Source organism: Macadamia integrifolia, unplaced genomic scaffold (assembly GCF_013358625.1).
Source record: "Macadamia integrifolia cultivar HAES 741 unplaced genomic scaffold, SCU_Mint_v3 scaffold621, whole genome shotgun sequence".
Classification (NCBI taxonomy): domain Eukaryota; kingdom Viridiplantae; phylum Streptophyta; class Magnoliopsida; order Proteales; family Proteaceae; genus Macadamia; species Macadamia integrifolia.
Genome location: NW_024870499.1, coordinates 385,726 through 405,624, shown reverse-complemented (window position 1 = coordinate 405,624; position 19,899 = coordinate 385,726). Strand labels below are relative to the sequence as shown.

Sequence of the window (19,899 nt, the reverse complement as noted above, 5' to 3'; positions counted from 1 at the left end):
AATCTCTCACAAGATCACAAGAATAATGGGATAGAAACTATAATCAATAAAAGCGTACCTTATTTGGGATCCATAGTAAAGCAAAGCACAACGGAAAACTTCTAATCCACGTAGCAAGGTACTTTTCCTCTATTCCCCTATGATCACTGGCTAGATGAGGAACCTGAACGTACAAGGGAGGAAGCCACAAGAAACCCTGTCTCTTTCTTTTTCTCCCTCTCTCTCCAGAATGCACGTTATGAATAAGATTAGGGTTAGAAGAGGGACCTAACTCTCTATTTATAAAGTTTCCCAATGGACCCACTCATTATAAGTCCAATGGTTAACTAAAGCCCACACTAGTCAGCCTATATTAAACTAATTAAAGCTCGTATGTCTCACTTAATTAGACCAAATAATTAACCTGGTTTTATTAAAGCACAAAAACTCAATTAATATGAGCCCACATAGAAATATTCTAACAATGAGCGTATTAGAGCGATTTGGGAGTTGCTCCGATCAATGACAAGCTCCGAGAAAACCGTTTGAGGTGGTATGGTCATGTTCAACAAAGGCGTAGCAATGCCCCAATAAGGAGTGAAAAGATTCAGACTTAAGGGGCTACAAAAGCTACGTTCAAGCCTAAAATGACCATAGGAGAAGTTGTGAGGAATGACATGCGCGGTTTAGGCCTCGTACCAAGTATGATCTCGAATAGAGCCTATTGGAGAGCATAGATCCATGCGGCCGACCCTATTTAGCTGAGATTCTCCTGTCATGTTGGGTTGTATCTCTCCTCTTACTTTGCTACTTTCATCTATCATCTCTCACTTTTCATATTGCATTTTTCATCACTCATCTGTCATGTCCCACTATTAATTACATTTGGATCCATGCAGCCGACCTCATTAAGTTGGGATAAGGCTTAGTTCATTGTAGTTGTTTGTTTTGTTTATCTATGCACAGAAATTATATTCTCTATATACCTGAGCAGTGGCTGGAAGAAGCCTTCCAGAAGCATCTCTTAAAGCAGTAGAGTCACCAACCGCAAATATACATGGGTGCCCTTTGACCTGGAGAGTTTCATCTGTTTCTGCTTGGCCCCTGCCACTAATAGGGAATAAATGGGGCTGATCACATGGTTCTAGTGGAGGAACAACAGGTTTATTTCCAACTGTCCATAGAACTATATCAGCCTTGAGAACCTGACTTTGTAAACCTTTTTCTGCTGGTTGAAGTTCTAGAACAAATTTATCACTATCTTTATTATGATCTTGTTCTGCTTCAATGTCCTTATCCCCTCCAACTGCTGCCTGCTTCTCTGAATCTTCAAATTTGCCAGCTTTTCTTATGCAACGAACAAAATAGCCCAAGAATAGCTGAACATTCCTGGATGATAGAACCTGGTAAATGCAGTAAGAAAGCTTTAACTTTGGGTGTATCACCTTGTATTCACTACGCATATAAAGAAGCAATTTTGTTTATAGCTTAGGGAAGTGAAAGTAAAACAAAAGAAATAGACAAAAAGTAGCTGACAAATGGTAAAAACAATTGTATGCTGGAAACTAATTTAAGAAGGAAATAGAGTAGCATAGACCGGAGGACAGAGGAGAAGACTACATATACACATAAAAGGTATAAGTATTCCCACCAGAACTCACAGTGAACTGGGAAAGTTTTGGCTTCTGAAAGGACCCAAAACGAAGGCCCCATGAAGCTCTGAATTGGTACCATAAATTGAACCCAATTTGGAATCCCAAATACTTGCTGGTTTCGTGAAGCCTGGCTTAAAGAAAAGGTTTTCTAGGCCCAACAAGTAGGCTCGATAGCAAGTCTTTAGCAAGGGATGTGGTTGTCTTTATTTTCACTATTTTCACTAATAGGGTTTAATGATGTATTTTCTTTTTACCAAGTTAACATGTCCAGTCGTGGGGTTGTTCCCAGCCAGCTATTCCGCTTCATACCTCCTTATTTGCCTATCTGCTTGCTCTCAAAGTTATTATATAGCTTTCTGACAACAGTATCTATTACCTTCTGTTATTAAATTCCAGGTTTCAGCCTTGTTTCATTGTTATCCTACAGCCGTGCCATCTTTTATGAAATAACTAGAACAGCGTTCATAACACCCTTGGTCTAAGGGGTTTTGTGATTTTTTTTTAAACAGCTGAGGTTTCAGCCTTGTTTCATTGTTATCCTACAGTCGTGCCCTCTTTTATGCAATAACTAGACCATCGTTCAAAACACCCTTGATCAAAGGGGTTTTGTGACATTTTTTTTTAAACAGCTGAAGGGTCACTCCAAAGGTTGACTTGACCAGGGTTTTGAAACCCATTGAACCTACCTTGGGAGATATCAATTTTCACCCAGATCTGTCCGGTTTTCTCCTATCATCGGGTGTTATTTTTCTATCTTCTGTAAATCTATCTTTCTAAAATGACCCCTCTGATTCTGTTTGTTTCCTGACTTGTATTGTTAACTCTCTTCCAAGTTTACCTTCTGTTCCCACTTATCTACTGTCCTTATCCCTATTCCTCGCGATACCTATTCTTTCCATTCTATATCTTGATAATTATGACTCTGCCACTGCATGTCTATATGGAATTTGATTTATGACTACTTTCCAATTTAGGCGGGTCCATCTGCAACTAATTAAGGCCTCACAAACCCTAAACTTGCATCAAAATTGGTATCAAAGCCTAACCTGGAAACTGAATCTGCTACTAGGTCTTTGACGACCTTCCGGACCCATTTTCAACTTCCTTAGGGGCGAGTTTTGAATTAATCTAAGTGTAGAAATTTGATGTGCTGTGTTAGAAACTGTGAAGCATTGTGATACTACAGAAATCTTCCTAATCGATTTCTTCTTGTGGTTAATCTCTTTCAATCTCTGGCTAGTTCTTCTATTTCCATTCTTCTAGTTGATCTCTTTGAATCTCCTGCTAGCTCTTCTATTTCCATTCTTCTGTCTATTTTTATTTTCTTATTGCAACACACCCACACATGCCCACGGATGCCTTATATCTGAGTTAATTTCAGCAAGCTTATGTCACTGATATCTCTCAAGACAGACCTCAATTTGCTCACAAACCTGATACACCACCCCTGATATCAATATCCTACTATTCCACCCAAAAGACCCCAGTTTAATACCCTAGCTGACATACTCCTGCTCTGTTTTTTCCAAATTCCAAATCCACATCTTTCCTAATCACCCCCTGCTATCCTTTGGGACTTTTTTGGAGATTGGATGCAGTTACTAATTCATGATCTGGCATGTACAAAATGAAAACTTCATTCTCAATTCTGCGAGAATTTTTATGAAAGTGAGTTTAGCATCCATAATTTAACCATAGTTGTCACGGCATCAAATCAATCCAAGGCGGTGGAGGGGTGGCTAATCGATTTGGCGATGAATCGCCCGTTATGGCGTTGTCATGGCGGTCAAATCGCCCATATGTCATTTTTTATTTTTCCTATTTTCTAAAGTTATTTAGCATGCTACAAGCCTACAATATATACCTTATAACATATAAAACCAAAATTAAGCAACATCAAATCATCAAAAATCAACATAGCCCTGCCAAAATCACCCTGCATTTTACAAAAAATCGACCGCCTAGTGAATCAGGCGTACCTGGCGTCCATGGCGGTGCCATAGCGGCGCCTATCAGCCAATGACGACCGCCATTTGTGAATCACGTAAATCGTAGCACTGCCATGAACTTCATTTTCAGCCAGGACACCAAATCGCCGCCTTGGCGACGCATAGGCGACGCATAGGCGACGCCATGACAACTATGAATTTAACCATCCATAGTTCTATCCTGTCCACAAGCTCATTCTGCAATAAAATCAAGCTCATCAAGCCCTAAGTTATTGAATCATCAACATTTTTTTTGCCAGATTTCACTTAGTTGATGTATCATTGCTTTCTATTGATCTGATAAACCTATTCGGATTCCCCATAATCAGAGCTATTATCAAAGACCAAATATTTTGATGCAGATCATAGGGAGATTTGGAGGACATTCTCGCACATCTAGAGGATTTTTGGAGGATATCTTACAAGATCTTGAGGAGATTTGAGTGGAGACTTGATGCAGTTGCACGATGGACTTAGGAAAGAAATATCTTTTGATTTGATTTTCTATTGTTTTAGAATTAATTCCTTTTTAAATTAGCTAGCTTCTAATTTTAGAATAGTTTCCATTTTCAAGTAGTTTCCATTAATTGTTTGATTTTTCCTTTATATTAGTCATGTAATAGAGAAGAACTCAGTTTTAGATTTGAAGTTATTTTGAACATTGAACAATTGAAGGATGCTTATGGCTACTCTTCCCTATCCCTCTCTGAAATCCTTTTGTCTTTCTTTCCGTCTTGTTCAACCCCACCATCAATTCTCTTCTCCCTCTTTATTTTCTGTTTAGCTTTTGTGAGAGAGTCGTAGGAGCGTGATTGAAGATCCAAGACCAGCCACCAAGTTCAGGTTGCAGTACAGAGACAGGTCCAAGATCGATCACCATTATTAGGGTTTGAGCTACAGTTGACCTTGGCCAGAACTCTCCAACCTGTCAACCAAAACTAAAGCCCTTTGGAGGGTTTCTTAAGGACCACTAAGGGGCCCCTCGACCAGAATAGCAGGACCATCCAAGGACTGCTCAACCGCAGGAAATCTCCTTCCTGCAAGCGAGATCCTTCTCTGTCCAGATCTGGTCAGGTCCTTCGATCTCTTTGTTGCAGGCTACCCCAAGTTGAATCTATTGCTTTGGGAAGATCAGGTTGTGGTGATGATTTGCTTGGAATAACAGACCCAGCCGACAAGTATTAACGAGGTTCCTTTCTTTTCGTTTTTCAATCCTACCGCCCCTCTGTGAGTTGTCGAGAGGTTGAAGACAACCTTATAAAGTGAAGAGTTTGTTTTTTTTACCTTAAATTCCATCAATACCCCTCTCTTCTTCTATTATTCTCAGTGGACCTATTTTATTTCTTAATTCCAGATCTACCCTTCCCATCTAGTACGTTGTTTCCTTTTTGAGAATTCCCTTATGTTTGAGTCATCATCTATTTACCATTTTGCCACCCTTTATTAGAAACTTCAAGTTATTCACAATTCTGCCATTCTTCTTAAAAAAAAATTTCAGAATAAGCCCTTATATTAAAGTTTTTAGTTCTAGAACTACCCTAGCTGCCATTTAATTATTTCTAAGGTCCTGCTTGTTCTAAAATTACAAGAATACCCTTCAACCATTAAATTTGAGATTTTTAGTCATTCTTGTGAGCCTTAAGCGATCCGATTCCCTCGGATCCGCATCAAGTGGTATCAGAGCAAATTTTCCTGCAATTTTCTAACCATGGCAAGTCACATCACCAATGCTGAGTTGCACAAATTGTATCGTGAGTTAGCCGAGAACCAACAGAATACTGATGCTAGGCTTGAGAGGACTGAAGCCAAGTTTGATAAGTTTATGGAAGAGATAATTGCCTTTATGAAGAGGTCCGACAAGCGAGCTGAAGAAGGATCCTCTACATTACCTCCTCAGCTCAACACTTTACGGATCGAAGACACACCTCAGAGGCAGCAACTTGATCCAGTTGTTCCCTAGGATGTTACCCGACAATTTTCTGACAGAGATTATGGCATCAAAGTTGAGGTTCCCGAGTTCAGTGGTGAAAAGGGACCTGAGGAATTTCTTGACTGACTTACCAAAGTGGAGAGAATTTTTACGTATAAGTCTCTTCCAGACGTGAAGAAGTGTGAACTCATCATCATCAAGTTTATTGGGTATGCATGTTCATGGTGGGATGATGTAATCCATGCAAAGTTTGTCAGAAGACTTGGACCCGTTACCAATTGGGAGGTCATGAAGCAGATCCTGACTGAAAAATTTGTTCCTCTTAATTATGAAAAGGTAATGTTCCATAAATTACTTAACTTACAACAAGAGAACAAAGATGTGGATTCCTACACCCTCGAATTCCACAAGCTGTCATCCAAGTGTCGACTTCAGGAGACAGACCAGCAACGGGTGATGCGATATATCAGTGGGTTAAGTACTGAGATTTGACTTGAGTTGGCTAACACTGATTTCAGGTATGTTGATGTGGCAGCAGCTCATGCCAAGACAGTTGAAGAGAAGTCCATTTATTGGAAGGGTATGCTCAAGACTTCTTCAGTTCATAGACCTCCACCACGTATGGAGGAAAAGAAGCCTGAAGCTCGTAGAGTTGAAGAGAAAAGGTCAGAGTTCAACAAGGATAGTGCTGGGGTGAAGAATATCATATGCCATAGTTGTGGCGAGAAGGGTCACTATTCCAACAAGTGTCCCAACAAGACTCGTTCTGTGAACGTAGCAGAGAAGCAGCCGACAAAGAAGAGTGAAGATGAATCTCATGTATATCCTTGTCCCCTCGAGGACGATGATATTGTCGATTGTGAAGATGAGGATGTAGAAGCTCATTCAGCTAGCCTTTCATCTTTTTCGAATAGACTAGTTGATAAGGCTCCTCTTTTCAGACAGAAGGGTACTCTCCTGCACGGCTCCGACCCTATTGATGTTCATGCAATTGTTGATACTGGGGCAGAAGCAAATTTTATATCTGCTGAATTTGTTCGAGCACGCAACCTTCCACAGAAGTAGCTTTTCAAGAAGATTCATGTGCGAGGTTTTGGACCCACAGCTCGAGAAGAGGCCACTGCAGTTGTTCGAGTACACTTACAGTTTGGGCCGATACAGTACCATGTCACCTGTTTGGTTACCCCATTGGCACACTGCGGCATTCTTCTAGGGCGACCTTGGTAGCGACATGCAAGCATTCTCTATGATGGTGCACGGAACACCATCAAGGTGAAACAAGGAGGTCGTATGTACTTAATGAGGTCACACGCATTATCAGACATGCCACGTCATCGACTAACTCCTGCTCTAGTGACACGTCAGCCTACTCTCCCTCCTCTAAGTGTTATGTTCCCATCTTCTGCTTCGAGATACGTGTCACCTCATCAGCGAGCAACTTACAAGGGTATCTTAGGAGCACGACCTAACTCGACGGAGTCGAGTTCTTTTAAGACCGGGAGAGCTGATGCAGTTGCACTTTGGACTTAGGAAAGAAATATCTTTTGATTTGATTTTCTATTGTTTTAGAATTAATTCCTTTTTAAATTAGCTAGCTTCTAATTTTAGAATAGTTTCCATTTTCAAGTAGTTTTCATTAATTGTTTGATTTTTCCTTTATATTAGTCATGTAATAGAGAAGAACTCAGTTTTAGATTTGAAGTTATTTTGAACATTGAACAACTGAAGGATGCTTATGGCTACTCTTCCCTATCCCTCTCTGAAATCCTTTTGTCTTTCTTTCCCTCTTGTTCAACCCCACCATCAATTCTCTTCTCGCTCTTTATTTTCTGTTTAGCTTTTGTGAGAGAGTCGTAGGAGCGTGATTGAAGATCCAAGACCAGCCACCAAGTTCATGTTGAAGTACAGAGACAGGTCCAAGATCGATCACCATTATCAGGGTTTGAGCTACAGTCGACCTTGGCCAGAACTCTCCAACCAGTCAGCCAAAACTAAAGCCCTTTGGAGGGTTTCTTAAGGACCACTAAGGGGCCCCTCGACCAGAATAGCAGGACCATCCAAGGCCTGCTGAAGCAACCGCAGGAAATCTCCTTCCTGCATGCGAGATCCTTCTCTGTTCAGATCTGGTCAGGTCTTTTGATCTCTTTGTTGCAAGCTACCCCAAGTTGAATCTATTGCTTTGGGAAGATCAGGTTGTGGTGATGATTTGCTTGGAATAGCAGACCCAGCTGATAGGTATCAACGAGGTTCCTTTCTTTTCGTTTTTCAATCCTACCGCCCCTCTGTGAGTTGTCCAGAGGTTGAAGACAACCTCATAAAGTGAAGAGTTTGTTTTCTTTACCTTAAATTCCATCAATACCCCTCTCTTCTTCTATTATTCTCAGTGGACCTATTTTATTTCTTAATTCCAGATCTACCCTTCCCATCTAGTACGTTGTTTCCCTTTTGAGAATTCCCTTATGTTTTGAGTCATCATCTATTTACCATTTTGCCACCTTTTATTAGAAACTTCAAGTTATTCACAATTCTGCCATTCTTCTTAAAAAAAAAAATTCAGAATAAGCCCTTATATTAAAGTTTTTAGTTCTAGAACTACCCTAGCTTCCATTTAATTATTTCTAAGGCCCTGCTTGTTTCTAAAATTATAGGAATACCCTTCAACCATTAAATTTGAGATTTTTAGTCATTCTTGTGGGCCTTAAGTGATCCGATTCCCTCGGATCCGCATCAAGAATATTATGTTAAAGATATTCTAGCTACCATGGGGATTGTAGGTTTCAGTTTGTGGCTTCTCACTTTCTATTGTGTAGGGTCGGATAAATATGCTACAATCCACCCATAGTTTCTATTTTGTAATCTTCTAGATAGTTTCTATTTTGAGGGAAGACTTCAGTTGTAAGGGATCCTCCTACCATACTAGAAATTTCCTATTTATTGGTTTATATGAAGTTAAAAATTAACAACAAATGGTTTAGACCCTCTAACAATTGAAAAAAAAAAATAAGTTCTGGCTTCAGCTTTGTTGGTGCAGCGGTGATGTCCTTTTGGATTGTGGAGATGCATTTCCAGGCTTCCAGCCCTCCTGGTGGTGATTCAGTAGATTGCGCATGGTAGTGATTCCATTCCCGCATGGCAGCTGATGAAGCTTTGGTCATATCCTTTCTTATTTCTTTTTTCATATGCAAAAAATTAAACAAAATATTAAAAACAAAAACAAAAACAAAAAAAGAAAGTTGAAAAGTTTCCGTTATCGATTTATGTTTGTCCCATATTACGATCTTGTTGCGACTAATCTCTACCTGACTTTAGTTTGGGCCAGTCTGGGATTGAACTTAGAATAAATGAGTGTTAGACAGAGGAGGAAAAAAAACTCAGAACCCATTTCAAATTTTACGTGGTTATCAAAAAAAAAAATCCCTTTTTATCTGTGAAACAAGAAATATTGATTTGGTTATCAAAATTGGATTCTATAATAATAAATAAATAAATAAAAAATCAATGGTCCAGTAACTTCAAATGGTTTTTATGCTTTTTATATAAAAATCAAAAGAGAAATAAAAGAAAAAACATTATCAAACGGAGCTGAAATGTCTGCTGAAAAGATTATATATCATACTGGCATTAACAGTGCGCTGGAAAGATTATTTATTTGTGAAAAGTCTTGAGTCATGGAATGTTGGAAGAAATTACTAAATACTTGCCCTGAATTTTCACGATATGGGGAGGGAGAATTCTTACTTTAAGTGCAGCTTCCCTATTTCCAGGTGGGGCTGTTGGGCAGATTGTTGTGTTGACATTAATAGCTTGAACTATTCCATTATCTTGCAGCCGCTCTGATAGTGTGGCAGCCAACTCAACTCCACTGTATCCACAACCAACAATAGCCACACGAATTGGAGATGAATCTTTGCCAAACTTCGCTCTCTCTAATTTTCTTAACTGGTTGTCAACCTTCTGCACCATAGAAACAGATTTGTGTAAAAAATCTTCTTATCAGACAAGAATTTTGAAAGTGAAAATATTACCTTAAGTCTTTAGAGAACAGCATATCTAATGCTTTTCTGAAGCTAATTTTCATATTCTGTTTGTCTTAAGTCTTCTTGTAGCACTGGAAGTTGAGCTAATAAAAGATCTTTCAGATAACCTTTAAGATGAATTACATTTCCAGACCTTGAGAGGAATGGTAGAACATTCAGAGAGGGCAAAGATAATCCAACCATCTAAATGTAATACATAGGGGTTGGAAGAAGTAAAATCACATGGGGTGACCCTTTAGGTAATCATAAACCAGCAGGTGAAGCTGAACAGTTCTACTCCTATGCTTCGGCCATTACACTAGATATGTGATACCGTTTCACCTTAAAGCTCAAACTGTTAGGGAAGGGCAACGTCAATGTATACATTAACACTCCCCAACACGGGCAGGCCAAGATCCCATGGTCCTTGCACATCGAGGAGGGAGAAGAAATATTGGGAAACTCTTCCAATGCACTTCCCATGAGTCGAACACTTGACCTCTCTGTGCTCTGATACTATGTTCGCTACCGTTTCACCTAAAAGCTTGAACTGTTAGAGAAGTGCAGTATCAATGTACATCAACAATATGGCACCCCAAAACAATTTTTTTTTCTTTATTACATAAATTTATTAAAAAGGGCCATTACACTAGATAAGGCCACAAAAACATATTTGCAGAAGCATACTTTTATCTGCTTACAACAAAAGAACTCCAGCAATGAAAAATAAATACTCAGAAAATGTGGAAGAAACAGTAAAATCTTCTACTCAGTATAACCAGCCGAAAAGAAAGGAAAAAAAAAAATCTCAAAAGTGACAACATAAAGGAATAATATTTCCAGAGCTCCTTACACGTGCATCCTCCAAGGTGGAGAAGGGCAAGGCAAACTCTGCAGCACCGGGAAAAATATCAAGTTTAGCTTCAGTTCCCAAAGCAAGAACCAACCTGTCTGCCCAAGTGAAAGACATAACATCAGATGGGGCATTAAAGGTGGTCCACGATACCTAAGCCCAAAGAGGGTCACAATACTTGGATGTTGAAATAATTAAGAAACAATCTAAGTCCATTAAGGCTCTCTTTGTTTTGATTTCTATTTGTATTTATTTGACTTATTTCTATTTTTATAAGTGTTTGGTATCATTTATAGCACTTCTTTCTATTTATAATAAATTAAATAAATCATAAATCACAAATTACTCTCAAGCTATTTGTGATTTGTGGCAACAAATCATTTATGTTGATTTTTTCTACCTTATATGAACACATGTGCTAAACTACTCAAAATCAATGGTAAATAGGTAACTTCAGTATGTCTTATACTTTTCCAATAAAAAAAACCCCAAATCCTATCATCTCTCTCGCTCGAAGCTCAAAGTTGAAGGTGAAAACTGAAACCTATTTTCTCATTATATAATCTATTTTATAAATAGTAACTAAACGAATACTGTTTGTGGTCCATAATTTATTGTTACAAATAATTTCTAAAAAATAGTTAATAAATACAAATAAAAATCATACCAAAGCAAGCCTAAGACATAATTAAATGCACGAGACCACTTTAAATGTTTAGTCCAGAAGTCCAAGAAACAATTTGTAATTGAATTATTTCCAGAAAAGAAATTACACAGTGAAAAGAGATGATGAAAACTGTTACCAGTCATATTCGATTATAGTGCCACTTTCAAGATGCACTGTTCCACCACAACCAGGCCATGTAGGCCCATTTGTCCCCAAGTAATCTGAAGGGTATAAGAGTTTCACTTTGTCTTTGAAGAACTGCATGCTAGTGTTTGCCAATAAATCTGAGAAACGGGGTGCAATTTCCCATGCTTCTACTTCTGTGGGACAACAGGTGAGCGAGAATAAATTTAAGGAAGAAGAGAAAAATGTACTGTTGCAGGTAGGGACTAGAATATGGTAGCTTCTTCACAATCTCTTAACCATCATACCTCCAGATAGAAGTTCATAGAGCATTGGCTTAAAAACAAAATGATCAGACTGATCAACAAGAAGCACCTAAACACAATTTCCCAAAAAAAAAAAAAAGACTTTAAGCACTGGCAAAGAAATAGAGGATTCATTTCAGACAAGGAAAAAAAAAAAAAAAAGAATAAAATCAATTTTACCTTAACTGGTGCATTAGAGTCTAGAAACAAACAAGACATGTATTACAATGTATTGAATATGATTGAGGGAATCAATAATCAAAGAATTTTATCACTAAGAAGCAAACAAATCGTGTATCACAGAAAATAGGCTGGGATTTAACAAGTTGCAGCATCATTTCTTCAAGCAATATGGCCAGAGTAATTAAGAAATTTCAACACATTACATCAATCAACAATGCTATCATGACTCATGACTCATGACTCATGAGTGACCTTAAAGAACCAAATGTTAAACCACAGAAATAGGTCTAACAGAAACAGGGGAGGAAAAAAGGACAAGTACAATATATTCTATCAGCTATGAGAGGCCTGTTGTAGTATAACCACTAAATCTAGAGCCAAATCTCTGCTAAATGGCCTTCTCCTTGTCCTTGTAGAGCCTTCAACTTGTACTAAATTGCTAATCACCCGTAGAGTCACTGGCCTTATTTTCTTGTTTCTTCTTTTTTCAATGTTTGAATACAGATGACAAAACAATTAAGCATCGACTTTGGGTTTTTTCATTGGTGGAGCCTCCAACAAGCACCAGATCGCTCCTCATTGTCACCGGTAGAGGCCCCCACCTTGGTTGCACACAACCAGAGCAAAATCTTTAGGGTTTTTTACTTTGGGGAAAATTAAATCTTTGTTTGTAGCTTAAGCCAAAGGTTGAAGAATTTCCTTGAACCAATTACTTCCCTCTGGACATGCCTAAGAATAGAAGAATCATCTATTGTCATAAATAGAAATAGACTAACCCCAAATCATTCCTGCAAAATATCCAAGGAACCTTCTGAATCCTAACAACATGAAACACATATTTATATCATAGCTTACTGAAACCAAAAGAATCATCTCATATAAACATAAAAATTTCCATAAATTTCACGCCGATTCACCCCTCCCCCAAAAAAAAAAAAAATTAAAATTTATATATCATGATGATATCAACTGTCACATCCAATCATCCACTTTGTTCCTCACCCTAAGATCTATTATCAACAATTGTAGATGTTAGTATTTTCGGCGCATTTGATGATATCAGCAATTAATTGTGCAAATCAAGTCATCAAGAACCCTAATCAATCCCCCTAGAGTTCCTAAACCTGTGCTCTTCTTTGGCATTGGTTACTTCGATCAAGCTGCTTCTTCTACTACCACTGCTAGTAGTAATTTGGTGCAGTGCTTGTAGCAGTAGCAACATTATTGCTAATTTTTGTCGTGTATTATATTACTGTTATTAAAGAAGATAAGAAATAGAGGTGTAAAATGCAACAACAACAACAACAGCACTAACCGAAACTGCTTGGAGACCCTCAAAGAGGAACTACACAACAGGGAAACTGGGAATGGAACTAAATACAAGCATCCCTAGAAACCCCCACCCCCAATTTGGCCAAATCATCTGCAGTTGAGTTGGCCTAAGGCATCCTCCAAACAAAGAGAAATCATGGTTAGCACAAAGAGCACTAGCTATCCCTATCAAATGAATTCATATCCAAGGTCCATCAACCCAGCACAAACTCAATCAATCATCCATTTGGAGTCACCTTCAATTATTAACCTCATCCATCCTTGCTGAGGAGCAATCTCGATATGTTGAATGGATGCTTTCAATTCTGCAGAAACTGAATCACAGTGACCAATTGAGCCTGAAAATTGTAAAAGAACTGAACTCTCATAGTCTTTAAACGCTCTCGATTCCGGCATGGCCTGGATTACCCACTGAGCTGCCATCAGTGTTCAACTTGATTACATTCAGAAAGGGGTACGAGTGTGGGACTGGCAGATGATACAATCACCCCCCTCAATTCTTCTGAAGAGAATTTTCTCTCTTTAATAGCATGCATTATATTCTGTATACACAAAAATAAAAAAGTATAGTAACTTATAGGAGACCATGAAGAATGTGATGCAGGCCATGCTGCAAATCACTAACCAGAAAATGGAGGAATAACTCGAAACATGAAGGGAAAACCCTTGACCCTAGAGGACAGAATCAATCACAAACACCGACCGAGAATCTGTCACAAATTAAAGGACGGAAAAAATCCCAAACCAGCCATTTAATTTTTACTTACTTGAGATAAAAGTCAGGACAGCCATAAAGACCCTTGAATTGGTCTCTTGCCAAGGACTTAAGAGGATAAAACATAATATAGAAAATGATCAGCTATCTATCTTCTAACCAAGAAACTGAATGCGGGTTGACAAGCTTGACTAATCAGACGGGCTGAACACGGGAAAACATGATTAATGGGTTGGGGCTGGGGGGGGATCAAATATGCAACTGTTGAAGTGTCCAACCTAAAAGCTCAAGCTATTAGGTGGAGATGTCGAACTGGTATATGAAGGCATCTAAAGTCTCAGAGTTTTCCAGTGTGAGATTATTCCCAACAGCAACTACATCAGAAAATCTATACCTCAGAATTTTTCTGCAAGCTCATTGACTTGAACCTTTCTCTGACACTTATGGATTAAACTAAACTACCAATCTGACGGGACATGATCTATTAAAGGCAATGACATCCTGATCCAACAAAAAATAAATAGGACAGAGTTTCTGGATACATAAAAGGAAACCTCCCATAAAATACTAGTTGACTAAATTGATAACCAGCATTGTTCAGAGTTTTCAGCACAACTGAACCGTCAAATACTCAAAACTATTTTTTTTTTTTTTCTCTTCTTTGAATACCATATTCTGATTGATTTGTGTACACTTAAGTACAATTCCTCTGCAAATGTATCTCTCATCCCATTGTTATGTCTGTTGCCCATATTTCCTGACCATTGGGATCCTGAAGAAAATTTATCATTTGATTTGAACAGATCACAGGCTATTTGAGAGAGTTTTACCCGCTTCAGCTTCTTGAATTTTGAATTAAGGGTCATTTACAACAGCACCAGTGGAAAAACAACAAATTATATCAAGCTTGCAGGATAAAATTCATCAGTAGTTTATAAGAAGACAAGGGGTTCATCCCCATGGGCAAAAGAAGCATCATGGAGATGGAATGCAAAATTTTATGGTATCAAATCACAAATTCAGAACTTACCTGAGGTTTCGTATCATTGGGCCACATCAGGGATTCTAGTCTTAAAGCTGTATATAAACCTCCAAATCCTCCTCCTAATATGCATACCCGTGGTTTCTGTAAGAGGAGAATATGTTTTAAAGGTCATAAATTTTTCACAAATTTTTAACTAGCAACCACTGAAATAACAATAATTTAGGCACGAAAAAGTTCGAACAGCAAACAGAACAGTATACTTCAGTTCAAATGCAAGGATGCTCATAGCTTCCAAGACAAAATAAATGTACCAGTGTGACAAAGTCGGGTCTTGTTTGGGAAATTCCAATCCCAAACATAAAATTTAAAAAATATATATATATATATATAATTGTGTTAGGGCAGCCAACCAAGAACACAAACAGAAGCATAGCTGCATTTTAAAACAGAAGGTTAAGAAGGATAATGTTTCAGTAAGTTGGGAAAATCCCAAGGCAAAGCCAACCAGGGTTTGGAGCCTCATTGGCAGTCCAACCAGCATCAGGAAAACTGGGCATATTGGTGTATCAGTTCAAGAATAGCTACTGCTAAGAAAAGAACCATCCAAGCAATGAAAGAATGCAATTCCATAGAAATACATACATAAAATAGCAACAATTGAACAATGTGGCTAGCCAAGGAGGGTCCAAGATCACAACCTAGCAAAGGATAAAGGAAGTGATTGTATGTTACAAATTATCTGATCCTATGGATCTAATAAGCTTTTTTTCTTTTATTCCAAGCCGCCCCTTTCATGTAACAGTAGAACTAACCCAGACTCACTAATCCAGATTTCCAGCTACATAAGAGTATAATTTCACAAATATGGAATCATATGGTGCATTTACTACTAAATTAGCAAAGCCTTTCTAAAAGTAAAATTATAAAGAAAACAAAAGATGAGGGTGAACATTCTCTGTTAATCATAGTTCTGAACAGTATAAGATTTCTTACAGTGTGGGAGGCCATTCATACACGAATGATATTTTTTCCACTTTGACTGATGATCTGATCATTTGACCACTGGATAACTGCAAATTTCCTGGATATGCCACATGCCAAATTTGGATGTCTATTTCAACCATATGGCCCACCATGTATTGAGATTTTTCCCTAGTTTTTTCAATGGTCCTTGTTCTTCAAACTAGTCTAAAAAAGAATTGACTGTTTTCGATCATTGTATTGACACACGTGGAGAAGTTCAGATTTGTTTGAATGATTAGCTGAGAAATTATATATTTTGTCCGTGAAGTTTGTGCCCAACAGACACTGCCACATAGCCCAAAAAAATAGATGTAGGAAATCCGGCCCATATTTTAAAATCTCAACTCAGTGGCCTGGTTGAAATTAATAGAAAGTACAAAATCACATATTCCCTTAAAAAGCAAGACCAAACATTGAAGATTCCGTAAGACCTAAAGCTAAACAGTAAAGTTGCCTTTTCAACCACTGCATTGACATTTGAAGAAGCTCAGATGTGTTTGAATGAGTAGATGAGAACTTTACAGTTTGTCCGAAGTTTATGCCAGATAGACACTGCCACATAGCCCAAAAAAAGTCCATGCAGGAAATGTTGAGACATTGCATACTCATAAAAGTTTTTGGTGATTCCTACTGTTTTAAAGGTGAAAATGCCTATTATACCTGTGATATCTAACCTCACTGTTTAAGTTTCACAGTGTGCAGGATAGTTATGTGTGTAATGGTGCTTGAATGGTCAGCCTTCAATCAACGAGTATGGCTTTCCATGTTTGGCCAAGAGTATCAATCTGTATCGTATCGTATTGTATCAGCCGATACGTATCAGTTATTGGTCGGTGTCAATACTGCATTAATATAAAATTTTTGGTATCGATGTGTATTATATCGTATCGTAGTAAATAAAACAATATGGTCAATACATAAGAGACCTGAACATTTAAAAATCCAACTGTATACAATACTGATAAAGCTCGATACACTCAATACGTCTCTTAAAAGGGGCAGAATGCCTTTTAAATTTCTTCAAACAAGCTATTCCACTAGTTTGCTTCTACAAGGATTCTAGCTTGTCCATTGCCACATTAGATTCATATTAAATCTAAGACTCGCACTTTGATAATCACCAAAGAAGTGCATTTTCGCTTGCCATTCTGACATTAAATATGGACTTGCTTGCTTTATGTTACTCCAAGCACAAACCATTCAACAAATCTGCTGATACAAAAAAAATAAAGAGAATTGAATCCGGATGATTGCTCCGTTGATGCAAATGATCAAACACCAACAAGGTTCCAAATTCAACAAAAAAATTGATCATATGCATCAATCTGAACCTCTGAGATTTGACTAGAACAAGAATCAAACCTGCTTATCTGGCCACTTGTATGACGGCATTGCTGTTTCTCCTTCAGATGTTTGAACAATGCCAATGCCTTCAGTTCTCCCAGTTGTGCCTGATGCAACATAGGAGAACCCTTTCCTTGGAAATCTTTTAAATAACATTAGATTGGATGCATATCTTCTAGAAGGACTAGGTAATTTAGCCCAACATTTTGATCCTCCTGCCACATTGTATTTCAAATAAGGAAGGAAGAAGCTTGCTATGATCACATTGCCAAAACCAACAGCAAGCATGCACAGTAGCCTCACAAATTTGCAAGATAAACTCTATTTCTATTCCAATCATATAGTCCCATCGTTTGTGCTTTAAAAAAAAAAAAAAAAACCATCTCAACATGGAACTAATCTTAAGCAAATCCCTTCGTATTCAACTTTCTACCAAAACAAACAAAATAAATAAAAGATTATGTATTTTCTATCCCAATAAAGAAAATAAATATCTATCTACCACGCACTTTGGACTAAAAGATTAGGTTGGGCCAGTTGCGTCTTGGCTTGGGTCTCCAAAGTAGGTCGTTCTGATCCAACCATGCTAACCCTTTTTTTTTTTTTTTTTTTGGTGAATAAAATAATTCATTACCAAAAGAAGCAAGAAAATTTGCAGCCCCAAAGAATGGAGAGAAAGAGAAAATACACAAAAGACCAAACCATCAAAGAGATGAGAGGGATGCCTTGAGAGAAGAGAGGGGGAGGCCCCAGGATACAACAATATGCATGTTCCTTAGGGAGCCATTACAAGATGAGGAAACAGAGGAAAGCTTTGCTTTGATGACAAAGGAAATGGAGTCCCAAATCTTCTGAGGCCTAGAGTTGGAGGTCTATTTCCTGAGGTTCCGCGCCATCCAAATTTGGTTGATGACAGCGTTAAAGGCAAGATTGCCCACAACATCACAAATAGTATAACAGGTGATACGGCCAAATTGATTGCCCCATAGGGTAGGAACACGTGTCGCCCACCTGATAGAGGCTGCAAGGACTCCGACTCCGTCAACCGCGTAAAGGGAATATTCCCCACGAAGAGGATAGGACGTATCTGAGTAGGACTAGAAAAGGAAAGGAGGCGGACCCGAGGAGGACTCCTCCAAGGAAAAGAGAAACCCTAAAACCTAAGGGTTATAAGAGAGGGCTAGAGAGGAGGAAAAAGGTAAGCATCAAAACCCACACCATTACTCCTGTAAAAAAACGGTGCGGCCGATCTTTAACTTGAGCGTCGGAGGACTAACCCCGGATAAAGCTCCGGGCCTCTGCCGTCTGTGCTTGTGCAGGATCAGCTCATACGGATTTCGGCAGCAACAGATTGGCGCCGTCCGTGGGAAACGACAGTAATGGTGGGGAGAAAATACAATCATAAGAAGACGAGAGCAACATCAAACATGAACATGGGGAAGGAGGAACCTTCAGGAGGGCTCCCTCCCTCGACGGAAATTGGACGAGAAAGGGAGAACGATGATAGGGAAGGTTCCGTGAGGTACCCGTGTTCGGCCGGATATTCGGTGCACGGAGATAGTAATCCTCCGCCCCCTCCTGGAGCGCAGGAATATGTGACAAGGGAGCAGTTTGAAGCCCTCCAGGACAAATATGACCGAATGGCCGAGGCAATGAAGGAGGTCTCCAAAGCTCTCTCAGAAGACCGGCGGAGCACCGCGAGGCCCCCATATCCAGCCCGAGAGAACTCAAGACGAGGACCGGAGTAGTATAGGATCGATAAGGTCCAGTCATAATTTTTGAAATCGAGCAATGAGGGAAAGTCCCGCACCCAGGGGAAGGACTCGGCGTGCCTCCGGAGACTGACATGGGGAACCACGCCAAGGAGACGAACAGAGACACGAGGACTCGGGGTTAAAGCAGATGATCCTGGACTTGAAAGATGAGATCAAGAAGGTGGCAGAAAATCAGACGGGAGCTCGCGAGCCAGACTTCACTAATGACACGGCTCTAACTGATGAGGTCATGAGGGACCCGCTCCCGATCGGCTTTCGCCTGCCAAAGTATGACACTTACGACGGGTCTGGGGACCCTGTCGATCATCTGGAAGGCTTCAAGGTCGCTATGCAGTTCCATCGAGTCTCAGAAAACATTATGTGTCGCGCCCTGCCAGTGACGTTCAGAGGAGCGGCAAGGCTATAGTACAACCGTCTACCGACAAAGTCGATCCACAGCTTTAGCGATCTAAGTTACTTCTTCGTGAAGGGATTCTCCAGTAGCCAACCCCTTCAGAAGACTATGTTGAACTTGACCAACGTCAAGCAACATGAAGGAGAATCACTGCGGAACTACATGAAGCGTTTCCAACAAGAGAAGATCACGATTAGAGGTCTGGACCCGAAAGAAGAGTTCACAGCCCTGCTGGGAGGCGTCAAGGATTAGGAGCTGAAAAGGTCTTTGGCGAAGCATACATCGAGGAACCTAGCCAAGCTGAGAGCTCGGTGTGATAAGTACATCCAGATGGAAGAAACCCTTTAAGCCAATGAAGAAGCTGAAAGGAAGACGGGAAGGAAAAGGATCTCAAGGGGCGACGACAAACCCTCCGAAGAAGGCAAAAGATGAAAGTCTGAGCGTGGTTGGGCACCCAGTCCACCAAGGAAGTTCGAGAAATACGCACCCCTGAACCGGAGACGAACAGATGTATTAATGCAGATAAAGGACTCTCCGGATGCCAGAGCCATAAAGTGGCCAGGGAAGATGGGACGGCACTGTTTGAGATTTAAAATGTAACCGCAAGCGTACGAATCAGTGTAGCTACGGGT

The 19,899-nt window shown here is 39.4% G+C and overlaps 1 protein-coding gene across 1 annotated transcript; it reads right to left on the bottom strand.

Annotated features, from left to right (window-relative positions):
• Positions 1-965: 965 nt before the first annotated feature.
• On the bottom strand, positions 966-17,386 carry LOC122069453 (alternative NAD(P)H-ubiquinone oxidoreductase C1, chloroplastic/mitochondrial-like; the record flags this gene model as incomplete). Its single annotated transcript, XM_042633467.1, has 7 exons — positions 17,117-17,386; positions 14,777-14,872; positions 11,520-11,586; positions 11,225-11,408; positions 10,422-10,515; positions 9,291-9,506; positions 966-1,382 (listed from the first exon to the last, which is right to left on the bottom strand). Coding segments are annotated over exons 1-7 (1,344 nt in total), but the record flags the coding sequence as incomplete, so codon positions are not given.
• Between the last annotated feature and the right edge of the window lie 2,513 nt (positions 17,387-19,899).